The 24079-nt window shown below is 38.5% G+C and overlaps 1 protein-coding gene across 3 annotated transcripts in view; it reads left to right on the top strand.

Moving 5' to 3' along the window:
* Positions 1-7441, top strand: part of gcm (glial cells missing) — a 58368-nt gene extending 50927 nt beyond the window's left edge. For 2 of the 3 annotated variants that reach the window (XM_069842505.1, XM_069842504.1), the window contains exon 4: positions 2347-7441. In XM_069842505.1, coding sequence (XP_069698606.1) covers positions 2347-3275 — 929 coding nt within the window. In that variant the 3' untranslated portion in view covers positions 3276-7441. The remainder of the gene's footprint in view (positions 1-2346) is intronic. The other variant, XR_011335351.1, reaches the window with a different exon arrangement.
* Positions 7442-24079: the final 16638 nt, after the last annotated feature.

Raw genomic sequence — 24079 nt, 5'->3', positions numbered from 1 at the left:
TTTTGCAAAGCCGCACTGAAAACGAAGGCATGTCTGTTTATACGTGTAGTGAGCGTCTTGAACTCTAGTACATCCGAACTTTGACAAAGAAAACATCAGTCAAAGCAGAGCTATGGATTGGAAGACACCATGATTTTCCAGAACGTTGTTTTCAGGAATATATCCGAACGTTGACAAAGAAAACACCTGTCAAAGTAGAGCTATGGATTGGAAGTCACCATGATTTTCCCAGAATGTAGTTTTCAGGAATACATCCGAACTTTAACAAAGAAAACACCAGTGAAAGTAGAGCTATAGATTGGAACCACCATGATTTTCCAGAATGTTATTTTCAGGAATATATCCGAACGTTGACAAAGAAAACACCTGTCAAAGTAGAGCTATGGATTGGAAGACACCATGATTTTCCAGAATGTTGTTTTCAGGAATATATCCGAACGTTGACAAAGAAAACACCAGTGAAAGTAGAGCTATGGATTGGAAGAAACCATGATTTTCCAGAATGTTGTTTTCAGGAATATATCCGAACGTTGACAAAGAAAACACCTGTCAAAGTAGAGCTATGGATTGGAAGACACCATGATTTTCCAGAATGTTGTTTTCAGGAATATATCCGAACGTTGACAAAGAAAACACCTGTCAAAGTAGAGCCATGGATTGGAAGTCACCATGACTTTTCCAGAATGTAGTTTTCAGGAATACATCCGAACTTTAACAAAGAAAACACCAGTGAAAGTAGAGCTATAGATTTGAATCACCATGATTTTCCCAGAATCTTGTTTTCAGGAATACATCCGAACTTTGACAAAGAAAACACCAGTCAAAGTAGAGCTATGGATTGGAAGTCACCATGATTTTCCCAGAATATAGTTTTCAGGAATACATCCGAACTTTGACAAAGAAAACATCAGTGAAAAGCAGAGCTGTGGATTGGAAGTCACCATGACTTTCCCAGAATGTTGTTTTCAGGAATACATCCGAACTTTGACAAAGAAAACACCAGTCAAAGTAGGGCTGTAGATTGGAAGTCACCATGTTTTCCCAAAATGTTGTTTTCAGGAATATATCCCAACTTTGACAAAGAAAACACCAGTGAAAACAGAGCTGTGGATTGGAAGTCACCACGATTTTCCCGGAATGTTGTTTCAGGAATACATCCGAACTTTGACAAAGAAAACATCAGTGAAAAGCAGAGCTGTGGATTGGAAGACACCATGATTTTCCCAGAATGTTTGCAGGAATACATCCGAAATTTGACAAAGAAAACAACAGTCAAAACAGAGCTGTGGATTGGAAGTCACCATGATTTTCCCAGAATGTTGTTCCAGGAATACATCCGAAATTTGACAAAGAAAACACTAGTCAAAGCCGATCTGTGGAGTGGAAGTCACAATGATTTTCCCAGAATGTTTGCAGGAATACATCCGAAATTTGACAAAGAAAACAACAGTCAAAGCAGAACTGTGTAGTGGAAGACGCCAGGATTTTCCCAGAATGTTCTTTCAGGAATACATCCGAAATTTGACAAAGAAAACACTAGTCAAAGCAGATCTGTGGATTGGAAGTCGCCATGATTTTCCCAGAATGTTTGCAGGAATACATCCGAAATTTGACAAAGAAAACACCAGTGAAAGCAGAGGTGTGTAGTGGAAGACGCCATGATTTTCCCAGAATGTTGTTTGCAGGTATATATCCGAAATTTGACAAAGAAAACACCAGTCAAAGCAGAGCTATGTAGTGAAAGTCACCATGATTTTCCTAGAATGTTGCTTGCAGGAATATATCCGAAATTAAAAAAAAAAAAACACCACTGAAAGCAAAGCTGTGAATTGAAGTCACCATGATTTTCCCAGAGTGTTGTTTTCAGGAATACATCCGAACTTTGACAAAGAAAAGACCAGTGAAAGCAGAGTTTTGGATTGAAGTCGCCATGATATTCCCTGAATGTTGTTTGCAGGAATGCATCCGAAATTTTACAAAAAAAAAAACACCAGTGAAAGCAGAGCTGTGGAGTGGAACACGCCATGATTTTCCCAGAATGTTGCTTGCAGGAATGCATCCGAAATTTGACAAAAAAAATACCAATGAAAACAGAGCTGTGGAGTGGAAGACGCCATGATTTTCCCAGAATGTTGTTTGCAGGAATACATCCGAAATTTGACAAAGAAAACATCAATCAAAGCAGAGCTGTGTAGAGGAAGATGCTACCAGAATTTTTGTCTAGAGGCTCTAGTCTACAAGATTTACACGCGGGTATTCGATTCTGAATACATCTCAAGTTTGACAGATAAATACCAGTAAAATCACAGCTATAGAGTGGATGATGGACCTTGATTTTGTTCGCAGGCTACTCGTGCTCGTGCCCGCCATTCCAGTGTGTGTGCAGCCGTTCCCCCACGAACCAGGCGCACGGCCCCCAGTACCAGCATCCCGCTCACCTGGACCCGTCCTACTGGCTGCAGGAGCACCTGCAGCTCAACTACCACCAGGACGACTCCTCGACAGCCACCAACAGCTACTTCGAGGAGACCAACAACGCGGCCCCCCAGCAGTACGACTTCCTACCGCTGGGGGGCGAGCTGTTCCAGCCCGAGGAGATCTTCCAGCTGGACCAGCCGCTCAAGTCGCAGGATTACGCCCCCATGCTCCACCAGGACCAGAACCAGAACTCCGAGATCGCCCGTTCGCCGCCGATGCTCCTTGATCTGGGCAGCGGCACGATTCATCGCAGTCCCGTGAAGCCGGAGCCAGAGTCGGCCTACTGGATGCTGCCGCACGACCAGCAGCACGCGGTGACCACCGACGAGAGCAACAGCAGCTCCAGCAGGTTCCCTCCCTGTTCCCCGGACACCGCGAACATAGTGCCCAACCCCATGGAGGGCTTCATCCCGCAGGAGATGCAGTACCCGGGCATCGACGACGACAGGCTCAAGCAGCAGGCGCCTGCAGAAGTGTATTACAATAGTTACCAGTACGACGAATGCTACAAGCTGCAGAACCAGACGGCGAGCTGTGATTCCAAGAACGACCCCAACTACAGGTTTAACTGTGTGGGTGGAGAGAACGTCCTAGACACCAGACTGAACAATGAGACGGACACTCCCATATCTGCAGACATCCACTACGAGTACCCTCTGGTGGAAACGTACTGTGGGGAAGCCCCTGCCATGGGCATGAATTCTGTGGAGACTCCCCTCAGAATGCAGGACCCCTTGGGAGAGTTCAGACTGGACGGCTACCACGCGGCCTCCCAGTTCGCGCACTTCCAGCACTGATCGCACTTCCTCCTTGTATCGTGTTTTTGAGTTGTACTTTTTATGTTCCTATCAGCATTGTTTTCATTAAACACTGCCTATAGTCCGCACTGCTTTTATTTCGACGATGAGGGAGGGATTTTAACGTGATGAGGTCAGTGGACTAGTCTGGCACTTGCTGCAGACTGAGATAAAAACCGAACCGCACTGTGATTTAAAAAAAATGCTCCATATACCGGGTGTCCACAGAAAACCTCTGTGATTATAAAAAGGTATATCGTCGCTGTTGGTAATCCTATGAACATGAAAATGGTGACACCTGAAAGAGCAACTCAAAAATGTTATACTGTATACCTCACAGATATCAATTTGCCTCCGCGTACCACACGGCAGAGATCTAGGTGATATTCCCACTCACGACACATGCTCTCTAATACATCTACTTGCAATGCATTAAACGGCACCGGAGATACGATGTCGCAGCTCTTGCATATTCTGTGGTCGTAGAGGTACACAGATATAATTTAAACCCATGATAAGATGTCAAAATCCGGGGACCTCGGTGGCCACTTTGCAGATGACGTCTTGGTTTCAAGCGCGTCCAATCCACCTTCCTGCTAGTTGTTCATTGTGATCCAAATAAACATTCACATCACTTTGTACAATGCAAAAATTGTAAAAGACTGGCAAACCTGAACGAACGAAACCAATATTAACAGCTTCTATTCGCTTCTACTCTCATCTATTGTTTCCGCCGGTAGTTAGACATACCAAATATTCAAAACTGGAATTCTTTGAGTTGTTCTTTCTTGTGAGACTCGTATAAAGGTCTTAATATACATTGTTACAAAATTATACCCATTTGTAATCTCGGGGGGGTTTCTGTGGATATGTTGTATTTTTGCAACCGTTAAGAAATTGAAAACTATATTATTACAAAGACATGAAGTACTTCCTCCAATAAGATCTACCCTAAACTGTTTGGACAGTGTTTCAAACATGACAATAGACGTACACGATAGAATTAAGGTGGTTTTGTATCGAACTTCACACAAAACAGCAGGTTGAGATACGTCTAGTGATGAACTCAAGGGTTGGTTTGGAAATGGGTGATACTCTCCCTCCAAAGCATTTCAGATGCATCTCAATTATTTTATCTCAATCTTAAGCTATTTATGACAAGTTTAACTGCAAAAAGCTTAATTAAAATATTAACAAATCTTTTGTTTTCAATCGCATTATATCTGAGAAAAAAAAATGTACAGCATCTCTGATATGCATATAATTTAATTCAAATCCATAATTTGAATTATGAGTGTATGCATGACCTAAAAAAATTTAGTCTAGTCAGTATAAAAATATTTTTTTAAGTGTCCAGATAGTACATTGTATTTTCCTTTATGTTCAAAATATTTACTTCATCCAAAAAAAAAAAAAAAAAGACTATAATTTTGTCAATCATACTTTTCAGTATAGCCTATGCAGTAAAAATTTCAATTTCCTAGCATGAAATTTGTTGGAACCTATAGGCCTAATATTTGAATGTGAGTAAATGCAGTAAAAATAGAGGTGTGGAAAAATTACTTTAAAATATCGATTTTCCCTCACGAAAATCGGTTTGTAATTGAAGCGGTGAATTCCAAAATATCCTAAGTCCTTTTTTAAAGATTTTAACTTGCTTTGTTCAAGTTTTAATTTATCCTTTACGAGTCTATATATAAATGTGTAAGTTTATTTAACAGACTCTCCTAAGTCTTGTCTTAGATCCATTTGGAAAAACTCATGCAGAAACTAAGGGCGTCAAATTTAATATTTTTTTATCAATTTTTGTCAGTGTTTTCATAACATGTCACTTGGACTTAGGCCAGTTTGGAATCCACCTCTTCAACTGTCAAATATATCTAAAGCATGAATTTTGAGGACGATTATATCGATAAAATTGGCCAATATATAAAATAAAGGTCAGTGATTACATTTTGCACAAGAAAAAAAAACGGAAATTTTTTTCCTCGAAAATGGCCAAAATTTCACCCATTTCCACCCTTAATCATTGGACAAAATCAAAATATTGTGGTTAAAAAATTTGTTCCTATATTCAGCACATGTTAAGATTATTTTTAAAAAATTGGCATTAAGACATTATTTAGTCTTCTTATCGACTTTAACCAGTTTCTACAGGTTTAACTCCTGTGGAGTAACGGTCAGCGCGTCTGGCTGCGAAACCAGGTGGCCCGGGTTCGAATCCCGGTCGGGGCAAGTTACCTGATTGAGGTTTTTTCCGGGGTTTTCCCTCAACCCAATAGGAGCAAATGCTGGGTAACTTTCGGTGCTGGACCCCGGACTCATTTCACCGGCATTATCACATTCATATCATTCAGACGCTAAATAACCTAGATGTTGATACAGCGTCGTAAAATAACCCAATAAAATAAAAATAAAAAATACAGGTTTAACATCAATTTTCTGTTCATTTCTTTCCTTTCAATAATGTCATAATAACTCAATATATACAGGTATACATTCAAATTTGTTTTTTGTTTTTTTGTATTTATTAATGGAATAACAGTGGAAGCCACCTGGAAATTACAGACAACAGAAAGTATGGATATATTTCCTTTTTTATTACTGAATGTATTCAATCGAGGGTATGCTGTATTTTTTTTTATCGAGTGTGTTTTTACAATAATTCTAGTCGGATATGCAATGCACTCCATTTCTGCAATTTCCTCCCCCCCCCACCCATGAAACCATAGGGACACACTGTAAGTCTCTTTTTATGTGAGGTTAGCATGACGCTAATCCTCCATCTATTGAAACATAAGCCACTACATTGACAATAGACGAAAATCCATGCCCCGTGAGGGATTGGAACCTGCGATCATGATCTCCATGGAGCCTCAGAACTCCATCTTAACGGTTGCAGAATGAGTCACTAACTACTACAAGACGTAGCTTTGTATTTCTGTGTACATCTTTTCCTAGAAATTTCTTTAGCAGATTTTAAGAATTAAATCTTAATATTCTTCCTACATCTTTTTATTTCCTTTCGCCAGACAATGTGACTGGCTGCAATGGTTGTTGCTGTTTGTATTTCTACATTTTTTTGTATATTTCAGTATTTCTAGTTAAGGTTTTCAATTCTGTAGTCTGCAGTGTCATGTTGCCAGATACATAACCACTTTGTACAGTTGAAGCTTTCCTAATTAAAATGTATACAAGTGAACAGATAACTTCAATGATTTGCACTGCTGTCATCATGTTACAGGGACAACAAAAGGATGATGCTAGAAAAATCCTGTTGAACTAAAATTATCCAATGTAATTTCAGATAATATGATATGGCGTTGTCCAAGAAAACAGAGAAGATTTGGAATTGAACAGGTTACATCAGGTGCTAGTTTATGCAGATGACGTGAATATGTTAGGAGAAAATCCACACATGATTAAGGAAAACACAAAGATTTTATTCAAACCAAGTAATGACATAGGTTTGGAAGTAACGCCCGAAAAGATAATGTTGTTGTTGTTGTTTTCTAATGCCAGGCGTTTGACAATGAAGTCATTTGACCTCTTGAACTCCAATATTTTTCAAAGATATTATCATGACCAGCCACTGAAGCACAGATTTTGAGATGTTCCGAATCCATTTCTGGGTTTGAGTTGCACAATGGGCAATTAGGGGACTGATATATTCCAATTCTATGCAGGTGTTTGGCCACACAATCATGGTCTGTTGCCAATCTAAATGCAGCTACAGACGATTTTCGTGGTAAATCGAGAATTAACTGTGGATTTTGATGCAGAGAGTTCCATTTTTTCCCTTGGGATTGTGTTATTAAATTTTGTTTGTTGAAGTCTAAGTATGTAGATAATGTATCTGATTATGTCTCATGACCAGAACATAGTACGAAATGGAAATATGTTGTTGTTTTCTAATGCCAGGCATTTGACAATAAAGTCATTTGACCTCTTGCACGCCAATATTTTTCAAAGATATTATCATGACCAGCCACTGAAGCACAGATTTTGAGATGTTTCGAATCCATTTCTTGGTTTGAGTTGCACAATGGGCAGTTAGGGGACTGATATATTCCAATTCTATGCAGGTGTTTGGCCAAACAATCATGGCCTGTTGCCAATCTAAATGCAGCTACAGATGATTTTCGTGGTAAATCAGGAATTAACTGTGGAAATGGAAATATAAAAAATTGGAAATTTATCATTTGAAAAGTTGGAAAAATTCAAATATCTTGGAGCAAAAGTTATAGGTATAAATGACACTAGAAAGGAAATTATACACACAATAAATATGGAAAGGCCTGCTATTATTCTGTTCAGAAACTTTTGTCATTCAGTCTGCTTTCAAAAGAACTCAAAGTCAAAATTTGTAAAACAGTTATATTACCGGTTGTCCTGTATGGTAGTGAAACTTCGACTCTCTCTTTAAGAGAGGAACAGATGTTAAGAGTATTCGAGAATAGGTTCTTAGGAAAATATTTGGGGCTAAGAGGGATGAAGTTACAGGATAATGGAGAAAGTTACACAATGCAGAAATGCATTGTATTCTTCACCTAACATAATTAGAACATTAAATCCAGATGTTCGAGATGGACAGGGCATTTAGCACATATGAGAAAATCCAGAAATGCATATAGAGTGTTAGTTGGGAGACTGGAGGAAAAAAGACATTTGGGGAGGCCAAGACGTAGATGGGATGATAATATTAAAATGGATTTAAGGGAGGTTGATATGATACTAGGGACTGGATTAATCTTGCTCAGGATAGGGACTGATGGTGGGTTTATGTAAGGGCGCCAATGAGCCTCCAGGTTCTCTAAAAGCCATTTGTAAGTATGATATGGCATAAAGTGCATAAGATTTGCTGATGATATGGCGTTGTTAGCAGAAGAGGAGTAGATACTAAGGGATATGCTACAGAAGCTAAATGAAGCTGTGAGCAGTATGGGATGAAGATAAATGCAAACAAGACGAAGACCATGGTCATAGGAAGAAAAATAAAAGCTAAACTTGCGAATTCTAAATGAGGCAGTAGGGCAAGTGGATAGCTTCAAATACTTTGGGTGTACTCTAAGCAGTAACATGAGCTGCTGCCAGGAAGTCAAGAGGAGGATAGCAATGGCAAAGAAAACTTTTAATAGAAACAGGAGCATCTTCTGCGGACCTCTGGAGAAAGAACTAACGAAGAGACTAGTTAAGTTCTTTGTGTGGAGTGTGGCATTGTATGCGGGCAGAAACATGGACATTACGACTGGAAGCATTTTAAATGTGGATATGGAGAAGAAAGGCGCATGTGAAATGGAGAATGGAGACACAGAATAAGAAATGAAGCTTTGCTAGAAAGAGGGGGTGAAGAAATCATAATGCTGAAACCGTTCAGGAAGAGAAAAAGGAATTGGCTGGGTCACTGGCTGAAAAGAAACTGCCTGCTGAAGGATGCACTGGAAGGAATGGTAAACAGGAGAAGAGTTCGGGGCAGAAGAAGATATCAGATGATAGGCGACATTAAGATATATGGATCATATCTTTTGAAGAGGTGGAGAAGTTCAAATATCTGGGAGCAACAGTAACAAATATAAATGATACTCGGGAGGAAATTAAACACAGAATAAATATGGGAAATGCCTGTTATTATTCGGTTGAGAAACTTTTATCATCCAGTCTGCTGTCGAAAAACCTGAAAGTTAGAATTTATAAAAGAGTTATATTACCGGTTGTTCTGTATGGTTGTGAAACTTGGACTCTCACTTTGAGAGAGGTACAGAGACTACAGGTGTTTGAGAATAAGATTCTTAGGAAAATATTTGGGGCTAAGACGGATGAAGTTACAGGAGAATGGAGAAAGTTACACAACACAGAACTGCATGCACTGTATTCTTCACCTGACATAATTAGGAATATTAAATCCAGACGTTTGAGATGGGCAGGGCATGTAGTACGCATGGGCGAATCCAGAAATGCATATAGAGTGTTAGTTGGGAGGCCGGAGGGAAAAAGACCTTTAGGGAGGCCGAGACGTAGATGGGAAGATAATATTAAAATGGATTTGAGGGAGGTGGGATATGATGATAGAGAATGGATTAATCTTGCTCAGGATAGGGACCAATGGCGGGCTTATGTGAGGGCGGCAATGAACCTCCGGGTTCCTTAAAAGCCAGTAAGTAAGTAAATGTGGAGAACTAAGAGGAAAGCAGAGAACAGGAAAGACTGGAGAATACTGGGTTTGCAGTGAAATACCTGCCCTTAGTGAGAACACTATGAATGAATTCTTTTTTTGGTAAGTTAATGGAAAGGGAGTACTGTCAGTTTCCAACAGGATTCTGCAACAGCACATACAGTCGACTATTCTATGAACATACATAATAGAGTATTTAAGGATAAAGTTATTAGTAGGAATGATGAGTGGAATGAGTCCCCTAAATCCTCCAACGTAATCTCCTGTGACTTCATCTCTGGGAAACTTTAAAAGACAACATATTAAAATAATACAAATTCTCTCGAAGAACTGAAAAGTATCATGTATCATTTCTGAAGCAGGTGCCAGAAATGTTTGGAACAAGAAAACAGGCAGTTGAAACACTTCCTTTCTTAGTTTTAGTGAACAAAATACTTTTTCACTGTTTATATTTAGTAATATTTTACATTAATAGTGTATGGCTGCCATGGTGGTCTAGTAGGTAGAGCACTGGACTTATAATCCTGTGGATCTGGGTTCGATTCCTGGCATACCCTGATTTGTAACTTGTGTTGAGCAAGCCCATGATCCAGGTAACACAGGGATTTTCTCCAGGAGCTCCGGTTGCCCTGTGGCATCCCAACAAATCTCCATCATCATCTCATCTCACTGCGAGTGTAGCATAGACCAGCCTCCTATGGCGCACCCTGGACAACGACTCTGTCAGTAAATTGATCTATACAACTGGCTTCCTATGGGTGACTAACAGTCAAGTACCAAATAACCAACCAACCAACCATTCTTTTTTTTTTGTTTCGTTGTTGGTAACTCTATAGCATCTATTACATGTTTTATGGTTGTGCTAACAGATGGAGTTACTTGTCAACAATGTGACGCTGAAACGTGTGTTCAGGTTACTGCCCAGCAACAGTCCTGACGTATTTTTATATTGTGATGATTGGTTAATTTATATTAACCCGGCACACTCACAATCACACATTCATACAAATTTCCAGACTCTAGACACCCAGGGAATTCCTCTTCAAGAAAAATTCACCGAGAGCCTAGCCCGAGAATCGAACCCGGGACCTCCTGATCTGGAAGCCAGCATGCTGACCAACAGACCACGGAGGCAGTCAACCAACCATTCGTAAAAAAAAAAAAAAAAAACATTAATAGTGTGATGAAAGATAAATGGAATGGAGAAAAATTCTCTCCGGAAATGGGATTTGAACCCGAGTTTTCAGCTCTACGTACTGACGCTCTATCCACTAAGCCACACCGGATTCCCATCCTGATGTCGGATCGAATCCTCTCAGTTTAAGTTCCACCTCTTGGGTTCCCTCCAGTGACCTACTCTAATGCATTGCGTCATAGATGAATGACAGTAGGACAATGTCCACACATGTGCAGAGGTGCACTCGTTATGAGTGACTAAGTGGCCGGGATCCGACGGAATAAGCGCCGTCTTAAATCACAAGGTGATTATTTTTCGCATATCATTATATTATTGTGATGTACCAAAGTACATATGATATTTCCGTGCAGATATTCTGTGTCATCATATGATGAAAGATGTGTGGAACAGAGAAAAATTCTCTCCGGCACCGAGATTTGAACCCGGGTTTTCAGCTCTACGTACTGACGCTCTATCCACTAAGCCACACCGGATTCCCATCCCAATGTCGGATCGAATCCTCTCAGTTTAAGTTCCACCTCTTGGGTTCCCTCTAATGACCTATCCTCATGCACTGCGTCATAGATGTATGACAGTGGCACAATGTCCACACATGTGCAGAGGTGCACTCGTTATGAGTGACTAAGTGGCTGAGATCTGACGGAATAAGCACCGTGTTAAATCACCAAGTGATTATTTTTCTCATATATATTATTGTGATGTACCGAAGTACATATGAAGACATTATTACAAAAACAGCCCTAGTCATTTTTAATGAAATTAAGTTAAGGACATATTTGCTACTATTTCAACAGTTTACAGACTCCAAAAATGATCCATGTCAGGTGCAATAGCCACAAGGATAGACACCAGTTGTACAGAAACAGCTGACATGTGTTATTCTATTTATTTTTATTATTCTCCTGAAAAATAGCAATTTTGACAATAGTGTTGTTTTTGTAATAATGTCTTCATATGATATTTCCGTGCAGATATTCTGCGTCATCATATGATGAAAGATGAGTGGAACAGAGAAAAATTCTCTCCAGCACCGGGATTTGAACCCGGGTTTTCAGCTCTACATGCTGACGCTCTATCCACTAAGCCACACCGGATTTCCATCCTGATGTCGGATCGAATTTTTCTCCGTTCCATTCATCTTTCATTATATGGTGAAGCAGAATATCTGCACGGAAATATCATATGTATTTTCGTACATCACAATAATACATTTACCGGTGTATATATTAATAGTGTGGTTTGCTGAATCAGCAATCGTCAAAGGATAATTCACTCACTCAGTACAAAAGGATGAGGATAAAAGAAGGGGAGTGGAGACGGATGAGGAAGAAGAAAATTATATTGGTGACAATGCTTTGGTCCATTCCAGGTGTCACAAGAAATAATACGAAAAACACAAGGCATAATATTTTATTATTTAGAACTGGAAAATTGTCCAGCACTATCAAATAAAAAACTTTATTTTTATCCTACAATTTGTACAGATGAATTGCTGCAAACATCACATTACGATAATTCACATCTCAGTCACACTTTGTCATTAGTATAAAACCTCATGTTGGACACACTGCTTCACCTCCAGTAACAAAAAAACCCATTAGGAACCTACAGACTTGCTCAATAAATATTATTATAAGGACTGCACCGGCCTGCGCCAGCTTCACAAGAAAATAAACAATTCGGTGTAAGTATCCAATCATAAACGAAAAAAAAAAGACAACCATTCTCTCTCAACAACTTAACACTAATGGAGAACGACCATGTCTGTGGAGGTAAATTTCTAGGCACAGTATGTTTTGACACTTCACTTTTTCATAGTGAGAATTGTTTCGATGCCTAGCCCACATAAAAATCATCGTATCACATGAAGTTTGTTTCCGGTTAGAGCGCTGTCAACAGATCCACTATCTCATAACGAAAAGAAATACACAAGAATTCTCGATCAAAGAAGAAGAAGAAGAGAAAGGAAAGCAAACACAGGAAGAAGCTTCATATCCTACACGGTCTTAAATGCGTATGAAAAAATATATTAGTATAAATATTTGTGTGTATGTACACCAGGCATGATCATACTGCACAGATATATTTACAGGAGACTGTGCCAAGCTTGTCATGAGAGGGGGGATCCCCTCCCCCCTGTGGAACATGCGGGACTCCCAGGGGGTCTAATACTACAACGAAGTACACAGGAGATTAATAAACAGTGTCATGTAAATGACACGTACTTTCTCATTATACTTTTTTATGCAATAACGAAACTTCATTTTACGTAAAGCTTGTATCAAATTAATCAATCATATTCACTCTGCAGATTCCCTCTGTGTTTGCCAATTCACGTGTTTACTAACATCCCACAACCAGACAGCAGAAACAGAATCACAAGAGTTTCCTCTACTTGGTCTCATTTCTTCATGATATAGTTACTACTCATATGTTAAGAAGAATGATACAGAGTGTAACAAAATTCAATACTCAAACTTCTAAAGATAATAGAAGATACTAAACAAACATTTTTTGTTAAATAACTATACAGAGTGACTCATAAGTACGGCGACATAGACAAACTCTGTTAGTGGATATGTTTATATTATTAGTCATTATTCAACAGTGTTTTTCATTCAATCATTAAAATGTACATAGTATTAAAATATTACTGTATTAATCATCATCCTTTCATGTATTGGGCCTAGTGGCCCATTACAGTCTCTTGCCAACACTTGAATGGTCTGCCCAAGGATCTCTTGCCCACAGAATGGTAATTTAAAATTTGGCGTGGAATTCTAGAACGAGGCATTCTGATGACATGTGATCTCCAGTTTTGTCTGTATTTCTGTAGGTGTTCCGTAATCGGTTCAATATGCAGTTCTTTCATAATGTCAAAATTTTTAATGTGATCCATTCTCGTGTATCCCGCTGTACGATGCATAAATCTCATTTCTGCCGCCGTTAATCTTTGTGAATCAATATTACGAATCGTCCAAGCTTCACTACCAAAACAGAGTATAGGTCTGACCAATGTTTTATAAATTCTGGTGCGCGTGTTTTTTTGTACTAAGGTTGGTTTGAATATCTGATTAATTATCCCCACTGCTCTGTTGAATTTAATAATTTTCTCATTCAAATCCTTTTCTTCTTCATATGAAATTTGGTAACCGATATAACTAAAATTTTTGATTTGTTCGATGATCTTATTATTGATGCATATTTTGCTACGGACTGGATCCTTTCCTAAAAAAGCCATCACTTTAGATTTGTCGTTCGAAATTTCCATATTGAAACTTTCTGCCATTTGATTAAAGTTGTAAACCAAATGTTGCAAATTATCTTCTGAAGTTGCCATAAACACAATATCATCAGCAAATAATAAGGTATCTATTTGGGACAAACGACTTACTGTATTAATAAACACTTAATTAGTTAAAATTCGTGTTAGCAAGACACGTTTCACGACTTTGCCGTCCTATCTTCTGTTGCTATTGAGCCAGATCAGCTGTTGTTCTTGCTGGAGTTTTTTATCGATGTGTATCGCTGACTGGCCAGCAAGAACAACAGCTGAACTAGCTCAGTAGCTACTGAAGACAGGATGGCAAAGTCTTGAAACATATCTAGCTATCAGTTAATTTTAACTAATTAAGTGTTTTTAATACTGTAATATTTTAATACTATATACATTATAACAAACTCCGTTATAAGTACAGGTAGTGAAAAATGGAAAGAGGGGAAAGTGTCTGAAATATGTAGTTTTTTGTCCACACCGGTGGAGTAATGGTTAGCGCGTCTGGCCGCGAAACCAGGTGGCCTGGATTCGAATCCCAGTCGGGGCAAGTCACCTGGTTGAGGTTTTTTCCGGGGTTTTCCCTCAACCCAACACGAGCAAATGCTGGGTAACTTTCAGTGCTGGACCCCGGACTCATTTCACCAGCATTATCACCTTCATATCATTCAGACACTAAATAACCTAGATGTTGATACAGTGTCGTAAAATAACCCAATTAAAAAAAAAATTAGTTTTGATTTTACTGTGCTTAAATTTTCAATGTAGAATACACCATTGAGGCTGTACATTAGTACGAGCTTAAATGAGAATGAAAAAGGCCCTGTTGTCTCGTGCTTCATCCTTAGAAATTCCCTTAATTCTTATGTTATCAATGTAAAGAAAAAAGTCTTTCTTTCCACTGCGACAAGTTAAATAACCACTAAACTCTGCATGTCAAATATTTTTCTCTGTTAAATAATATGTATCTAAAATCCTATAGAATTAGCGAAAAAGTACAGCCATGATGGTATATTCATTCATTATTCTTCATTCATTCATTCATTCATTCATTCATTCATTCATTCAGTGTTCTGCCCAAGGGCAGGTCTTTCACTGTAAACCAGCTTTCTCCAATCTTTCCTATTTTATGCCTTCCTCTTTGTCTCTGCATATGATCCATATACCTTAATGTCAGCTATCATCTGCTATCTTCTTCCGCCTTGAACTCTTTCCCGTTCACCATTCCTTCCAGTGCAACGGTGTCTTCTACATTGAAAATTCAAGCACATTAGACTGAAAACTACATACTTCCAACAACTTTCCTCTCCTATTTTTCGCTACCGGTATCTGCACTAATGACATAGTTTGTATATGTCGCCGAACTTTTGAATCACCCTGTATATCTGAAACTAATAATTGCGTGAGTAGTCACCTCTGAAGACAAAATAAGAAGTTGGAGATGTGAGTGATGATTAAAAGATTACAAATTTCATTGATTTATTAATAATACAAGGTGGGTCACAAGTCGCTTTTCCCAAACACTTCCTTACATTTAATTACTTTAAATTTACATTTGACTACACATTCCTTTACAGATTTTATTCAAAATGGAGGCCCTGTTTCTCGATATACAATTCACTACTTTTAGACACTGATTTACAGATGGCAGAACATAACTCACGATTTTCGATTTTCACGAATGACTGTTCCATCATATTTCGCAACTGATGCAGATCCTGCGGTTTCTGAGCAAAAACGTCATTTTTTTCAGGATATCCACAGTGAAAAATTACATGGTGTCAGGTGGCATGATCTGGGTGGTCATTCTGTTGTGCCACAACGGCGCCAATCCATTCATGGAATTGCTGGTTCAAGAAGTCCCTCACTGCTACGCCAAAATGAAGTCGTGCTCCATCATGTTGCCATAGTAACTGCATATCGGCAAAACGAGGGCTGTTTTCAATACATAACATCGGAAAAACAGTTGACGCACAAACACGGTTCTCAACCCACCACTTACACCAGCTATTCATTTGTTCAAGTTATGACATCTGTATATGTGTACAAGTATGAAAGCTAGGAATGAATATTGGGGAAAGTGACTTTCGATCCACTTTGTATTGTTCAAAGTGCGCGATCTGTTAAACACGCCATGATGTCAGGATCACATGGTTACACCAGTGAATATGGATTAAAAAGAATGGACACTGAGCGAATTTTCCTGTGTTTTGTTTCCTGTGTTTAGTTCCACTTTCAAGAGCTAGAGGTTAGTGTAATCGAGCATAGGCTAAGATAATAATTGAGAATCGAGTTGAGACACAGGATTCAAACATCGCCTACCTTATTGCATAATCCAGTAATGCTTTGCTTCAAATAAATTCTAGTTAACAGCTTTTCCTTATTTCTCAGTGGCAAACTAGTTGTAATAATAATTTTTTATATTTCAGATATAATAAATTATATTATAAAATAATATAATACATTATAAAATTATGTATCAAATTCCTTTAATATTTGTATATATTATAATATAGGTATATGGTTTTACTTCTCATAAGAGTTTTGTTTTTCATTTTCAGCTCTATCAAATCATTACGTATTTTAATTGTTGTTGGGGTCAACATCTCAACTCTCATTATAAAGGAACTCTAGAGTGTAGACAGTTGGAGATTTATCCTTCGAAGAGGTGGAAAAATTCAAATATCTTGGAGCAACAGTAACAAATATAAATGACACTTGGGAGGAAATTAAACGCAAAATAAATATGGGAAATGCCTGTTATTATTCAGTTGAGAAACTTTTGTCATCTAGTCTGCTGTCAAAAAATCTGAAAGTTAGAATTTATAAAACAGTTATATTACCGGTTGTTCTGTATGGCTGTGAAACTTGGACTCTCACTTTGAGAGAGGAACAGAGCTTGAGGGTTTTCGAGAATAAGGTTCTTAGGAAAATATTTGGGGCTAAAAGGGATGAAGCTACAGGAGAATGGAGAAAGTTACACAACGCAGAGCTGCACGCATTATATCCTTCACCTGACATAATTAGGAACATTAAATCCAGACATTTGAGATGGGCAGGGCATGTAGCACGTATGGGCGAATCCAGAAATGCATATAGAGTGTTAGTTGGGAGGCCAGAGGGGGAAAAGACCTTTGGGGAGGCCGAGACGTAGATGGGAAGATAATATTAAAATGGATTTGAGGGAGGTGGGATATGATGATAGAGATTGGATTAATCTTGCTCAGGATAGGGACCAATGGCGGGCTTATGTGAGGGCGGCAATGAACCTCCGGATTCCTTAAAAGCCAGTAAGTAAGAGTCTAGACATTACAGTTAATGACGGATTTATTATTTTATGGATCCAATTTATTTTATTTGAGTACATAATGTACCTAGATTTATTAATTATGTGTTATATTTCCGCTGTGTCGACTGCTAGGTGGTGTGATGTCAGCGCCAACTCTAGGGAGAAAGCAGAATCTCATGCTCTAGCTGGCTTGAAGGTCATTGAAATCAGTCTGGCTACATCAAAGGGACCAACGCGAAGTGTCCATTCTTTATAATCCCTATTCGCTGGTTACACTGTGACAGCATGCATCCAAGTTATTTGTTGTCATTCGTTTAGTGCAGCATGATGAAGAGTGCACATGGGCTCAACTCACAGACATGCACTTGCTTCATGATGCACGCACTGGCAATTCAAGAGCTGCAGCACATCTTTATGCTCAGTGGTATCCTACACAGGTTGTGCCAAATTGCAATATTAATGACTGCTTGTGTGAAACCGGGTCATTGCAGGTAAGTTTGTCGAAGTGCGTCTTCGTGGTGATGTGCCATTGTCATTCTTTCTGTCAGTTAACAAATTTCTGCTTTTAGGTCTGCAGGTCTGATGTGCACATTCAGGTTTCAGGAGGATGTTTTGGAGCAGGTAGAGAATGCTCGCTCAACATCCTCAAGATGTATTGCACAACAATCACATATTGACCATATGGTTGTTAGGCAGGTGTGACATGAACAACCCTGCATCCATTTCATCTGAAAAGGGTTCAACTCTAGAACCGGACGATTATCCCCGTCGGGTTGAGTTTTGCCAATGGTACCTGTAGAGGAGCGGTATGGAACCTCAGTTTGAGCAGTTTGTTTTGTTCACAGACGAAGGGATGTTCACCCGAGATGAACTGTTCAATTGCAACAACCGATACCTGTGGGCAGATGGAAACTCTCATGAAAGTTTCGTCGTCACCACTAACAAGCATTTGCTGTCAACATGTGGACAGATGTTGTTGGAAATAATTCCCTTCTGGCACATCTCACCGGCACACAGTATCTGCAGTTCCTGTGGAACACATTGCCTGCATTGCTTGAAGACATTCCCCTTGACAATCAGAGCCGCATGTGGTATCAGCACAACGGTGCAACTCCTCACTTCTTTACTGCAGTTCGACAGCATTTATGTTACACATTTTGGTGAGCACTGGATTGGCCATAGTGGACCCACTACATGGCCTGCTCGTTCTCCATACCTCACCCTACATTTGACACATTTGAAGAGGCTGATGTATGAGGCTCCAAATGAATCACAAGAGCTTATAGCTCGAGTTCTTCCAGCTGCTGACTTTTACAACAAATGCATGGAGTCTTTGGACGTGTGAGACAAGCACAGACACATCGTTGCAGAGTGTGTTTTGAAACAGGACGTCACACTTTCAAACAGTTTTTGTAGAAGCTTACAATAGAAAGTGAAATATAACACGTAGTTTCATTCTCAATGACATCAATACCTTTTCCATTTCTTGTCCTTCACAGACTGACTATACTTTGTCCCATAATGTCTGACAGGAGAAGTAAACATTGCCGACAATGGAGGAGAGTAGTATAATTGCTATACAACCAATGGCAGAAGTTTCATTCCATGCTTATCTTGAAGTTGGGCAGAGATAGAATGCTTCAGATTACCCAACTTCAAGACAAGTGTGGAATGAAACATCTGCTATTGGTTGAATAGCAATTATACTTCTCTCTTCCTCTGCTGGCAATGTTTATAACTCCTATCAGACATTATGGAACAAAATATACACACTCAGTATCAGTTTTCAGACGTATGGTTATTTAATAAAAAAAAGTTTGTATTGGTATCTTCTGTTATGCCTAGAAGTTTGAATATTGAATTTTGTTACACACTGTACAAAACACATATGCCATGGATTCGCATGAAGAAAGTCTGATGTGTCTGTAAAATTTACTCAGTAGTATTATGATAACTAAACCAGTGCTTCTACATTCTTTTTAATTGTTTTATGCTCGACCATGCCGAAATGTAGTAATTATACACCTGGTAGCAGACCTTTAATGCAAGTCATTAAAGTACACCTACTCATTAAAGGTCAGGTCTTTCAGCCAATGACGACTCAGGTTACAACTGTTCAGCCAATGACAGGTCAGCTTTCTACCGTTATAAAACTGCAAGTATCGATTATTCTCGGATATGCAATCGAAAGAGAATTAGCGAAAAGTCACGGAGGCTGGAAATCCAATACTGTCGCAGAAGGTTATGTTCTGTTACTATAAAAATTAGCGTTAATTGTAAATAATATTCAAATAAATACAATTTGTCATCTCGTTTTTCAATGTCTAATTTTATTTCAATGTTATCTCTGTAGGTTCTTATGGCCTAGCAAGGTCAATGTGGACATCTGTTCCTCGGAAAAAATCAATACTTTCGCGTCTGCGCACATCTCACAACATACGGGACATTGCTCCAGGTCAGATACAATAAAATTAATAATATCAAGTTAGAAATATGGTCGAGCATAAAAAGTCGTATGAAACTCGCCTATAATGGTAATTAAGAAGCTCGTATGAAAATTATGAAACTCGTTTGCGCTCGTTTCATAAATATCCATACTCACTTCTTAATTACCTTCATTATAGGCTCGTTGCATAATGTACTATTTCTAAAAAACATACAGCTTACATGTTTTATGGTTTCTTCCTTAATATATATTGAAGAAAAAAATAGTTAGTGCCTGTGAAATTTTTCTTAAAATTTAAGATACCAGCATGCTGCTAATGTCAAGTGTAAGAAGGATGTAGGATGTCATATTAATCGCTCTAGAGTGTAATTAATTTTATTTCATGGACTAGTCATAAATTGCAGGAAAATTTATTTGCTGATCTCATGTAATCTATAGCTTCAGAGTATATTCTAATTCAAATGTTCGTAAATGCCTAAAAATGTTGACAGTATGCTGTACCAATTTACACTACCAAAAAAATAAAGCACTGGTTAGAGCCAATTTCGAGTGAACCACTATTTTGTGCAATTTTTAAAAAAGGATTATATTTTTTTAATAATTACCGTAAAGTGGGGTGACTTTGAACAGTAATTTAGCGCCTTTCTAAATTAAATGCTGTACCCAATTGTGAAAAAACTGAACTAATTTATTGACAACTTAAACAGTTTTTTCGCAATTGGGTACAGCATTTAATTTAGAAAGGCGCTAAATTACTATTCAAAGTCACCTCAGCGTTCAAAGTCACCCCACTTTATGGTATTTATTATGTGCATACTGACCAGGTAAACTGACTCATAGCTACTGAATACGAAAAACTCTATCCAGTATTTTATGAGAAAATATATATAAACAGACAGAAGGCATGTAAAAAAAAAAAACATTTTTTTCTGTATCAGGGATGCTGAAAACGCGTATTTTCGTGAAAATCTCGAAAACTATTTTTTTCTGCAGAATTACAACAATACTTTCTCTTTATTTCGTATAATGAGAAAGTAAAAAGCCAAATATCGAGAATAACAAAGTAACTAACAAGCCAAGGCTCAAAACTGGCTCACAGCAGACTCAACAGTCATCACATTCATTATTTTTCTGTCACATGTGTAATTCCCAGCCACCCTGCCATATGAAGGCTATGCAGCCAAGTCTCGTACTACTCAGAAAGAAGTGCGTCACTTCATAGATGTTAGTTTTTGATGCTGTTATCATCAAGACGTAAAACTCATCCTGCTACCTCTTCCTGCTTTGCAACACAAATGTATGAAAATTACTTCCCCTATTGCATCTTGCTCATTTTTTTATTTCAATATTTGGTACCCCACAGAAGACTTCAGCTGCTGTGTACAATCCCAGAGAAAATTTTTGGTGCAATTTTTAGACAATGTATTATGATAATTTTTGTTTCCACCATTTCTCCTCAAAATTAATTTCAAAACCTACTACTTTCCTCTGTAACGAACTTAAAACAATTGGATTTTAATATACGGCAAGTCCCAGTGTATGTTCCCGGTGTTCATGCTGGCCAACCAGCAGCAGATCCTTCCCACCTCCTCCTCCCCCCACTACCAAGCTGTTTCCATCCGCGAACTTACATACTTCGCCAGATGATTAAAACTTACTATGTATTATGTTACATTAACAGGGCTTGAAAAAAAGACTTGTCTGCTCTTCTGTGACAAGTGAAAATCTTTGACAAAAAAAAAAAACAATTATGTTATTCTTCTGGTGTCAGCTTTCAATACTTTAACTGTTACCCTGTTATTTTTATCACGTTATATTATTTTTTTTCGACAATTATTGTTCTGACCATTGTACAAAGAATTTTGTAGACATTATGTCCAAAATTAGTTTATCTTTCTCAAAATTACTAATTACCAGGGGCCTGCCTTTTTTGATCAAATAAAATCCTGATTTCGGTGCTATATGTGCTTTTATTTCAGTGGCTACTTCGTGAAATAAATAGCTATTTTAACACATACCCCTCAATATCAAATTTTATTCTAAATAACATATCCTCACCTATAGTCGCGATGCTGTTATTTCCGGCATGACTCCGCCTCTTTGCTTACGTCTTAGGAAGTGAAGGCTCTATAAAGTCTAGGTAGGTAGTATCGTTCGCCATTTTTGTTCTTTCGTTCCCGAGCTACCATACGAGGAATTTATTTGCCACACCGTTAAACATTATCATGTAGGTTGCAAGGGACAGTGAAGTGCATTCCATAACCTCTCCTATCCAAAACCCAACCTCAACCTGCTCGTGGTGCAACCTGTTTTTACAGATGAGGCTCTGGGGACCGAGAATTGGCGGTATAACCACAACATCAGAAATAGAGGAAATGCTATTTCATCTCTTACGCTGGCCTGCTATGGCGTAGAAATGTTCCACAAGTGGTGCTTGTGAGAAAGGTCGATGGACTCTAAAACTCCTCCCGGCCAGGTCCGATGGACCCATTAACCAACGACAGGTGTGGCCCTCCAGTCATCTGGGGGTTTACGTGAGTGGGTGATGTAACCACCATTACAAACAAAAAATTGGTGCCCACTTAAAAAACGATTACACTTATGCTAATTAATAGAGAAATATTGGAGAGCAAGAATGCTAATGGCTTCGTTGCCAAAGCCCAGCATTAGATAACAACAACAACACATTATCATGTCGTAGCTCCTATGATAATAAATCAAACGCACTGTAATTCAGCAAATAATTGAGCGGCAAATAACGTCTTCGTGTGCTTTCTGTGAACGCCAACGAAAGAGCCAAAATGGCGGGCGATTATATTAAGTATTTATCGAGCCTTAAGAAATGAATAACGTCTTCATAAGTGAATCACAAGACGCATACTTTTAAATGTAGCCGACCTGCAACACGATTGGCTGCCGAAAATTAGAGCGATGGGACTATAGAACAATTTCAACACTGCATGACAGGTTGTGCAAAAGTTTGGAAACATTTTGATGTATATAGGTTGTAAAGAGACTGTCAAACAGAGGACGCCAAGAAATATTAACACTACCTAGTGGCAAAAAAATTAAATAGCAAAGTAGCCCACGACATAACAGAAGCATTTCTGAATGGAAGGTTTAAACAAAGTACCTATGGAGGTGGTGCATGGGGTATATTTCGTAATTTTCGTGATAAAGGGGTCTTATTTTGAGATTTTTGCGGCTTTATTTGGCTTAATTATGACACATTGTCTATAAGGCGAAATACCATTAAAAATGAAATTTCGAATGTTTTCGCATGTATCGTTGCTACAAAAAAACAGGCCCCTACTAATTACACATTGGAAGTTTAAACAGTGAAGATCAAGAATGGTACTATGTGTGCTAGAGAGAACGTGGCATCCATTAGGAAGGTTTCTTGACCTAATTTGTAAGATTCCGACATATAACAAAAGAGAACTGAGTCACATGGACTCATGCATGTTTCTAGTGAACCCCATTGATGTGTAAGCGATGGATTAGACTGTTAACAGTACAGTATCAAAACAAAATATTTACAACATTTTTCTAACAGTCTAAACCATCACTTCCATACCAGCGTGCAGTTTATTAGATTCGTGCTCCAGTCCATGAGACTCAGTTCTATATTGTTAGATTTTGGAATCTTCTGAACCAGGCCTAAAAACCCTTCCAATGGATACCACATCCACTCTACAATACTCTGTGACAATCTTGACTTTCAGTGCCTGAGTTCTAAACATCCTATGTTACTGTAAACTTCCAAACATATTCTACATCTTCACAAGCAAACTTTTTGGTCTTGTATGTCAAGTTTCAGCACATAGTGGAATAACCAAGTCTACTTTTGAACACTATTATCCTGAAAGCCTTGTAGCACTTTTCTTTTCAGAGCCATTTTGCATAAAAAAAATAAAACAGTAAACGAACATCATTAATAGCTATGAGCCTACTGTTCAATAACCGACTCTGAAGTTTCATAACATTACTAAACACTTAGGCACATCACTGGATGCTCGAGAATGTGTGAATGTTAATCATTCAGGAGAAATGTACTGGCACACTATCTCACAAAAACGACGATTATTTATAATTTTAATTATAAATAAAAATTCATATAGATCTATTTAAACTCTAAAGTTCTGTTTGAAGAATTTTTTTTAGTAGGTTATCTTACGACGCTTTATCAGCAGCATCTGAATGAGATGAAGGTGATAAATGAATCCAGGGTCCAGCACCGAAAGTTACCCAGCATTTGCTCATATTGGGTTGAGGGAAAATCCCGGAAAAAACCTCAACCAGGTAACTTGCACTGACCAGGAATCGAACCCGGGCCTTCTGGTTTCGCAGCCAGAAGCGCTAGCCATTACTCCACAGGTGTGGACTGTTTGAAGAAGTTTTTTATTAGAGGCACAGAATCTATAA

Source organism: Periplaneta americana, chromosome 12 (assembly GCF_040183065.1).
Source record: "Periplaneta americana isolate PAMFEO1 chromosome 12, P.americana_PAMFEO1_priV1, whole genome shotgun sequence".
Lineage (NCBI taxonomy): Eukaryota > Metazoa > Arthropoda > Insecta > Blattodea > Blattidae > Periplaneta > Periplaneta americana.
The sequence above is the reverse complement of the archived record's forward strand: the minus strand, read 5'-3'. Positions and strand labels throughout refer to the sequence as shown.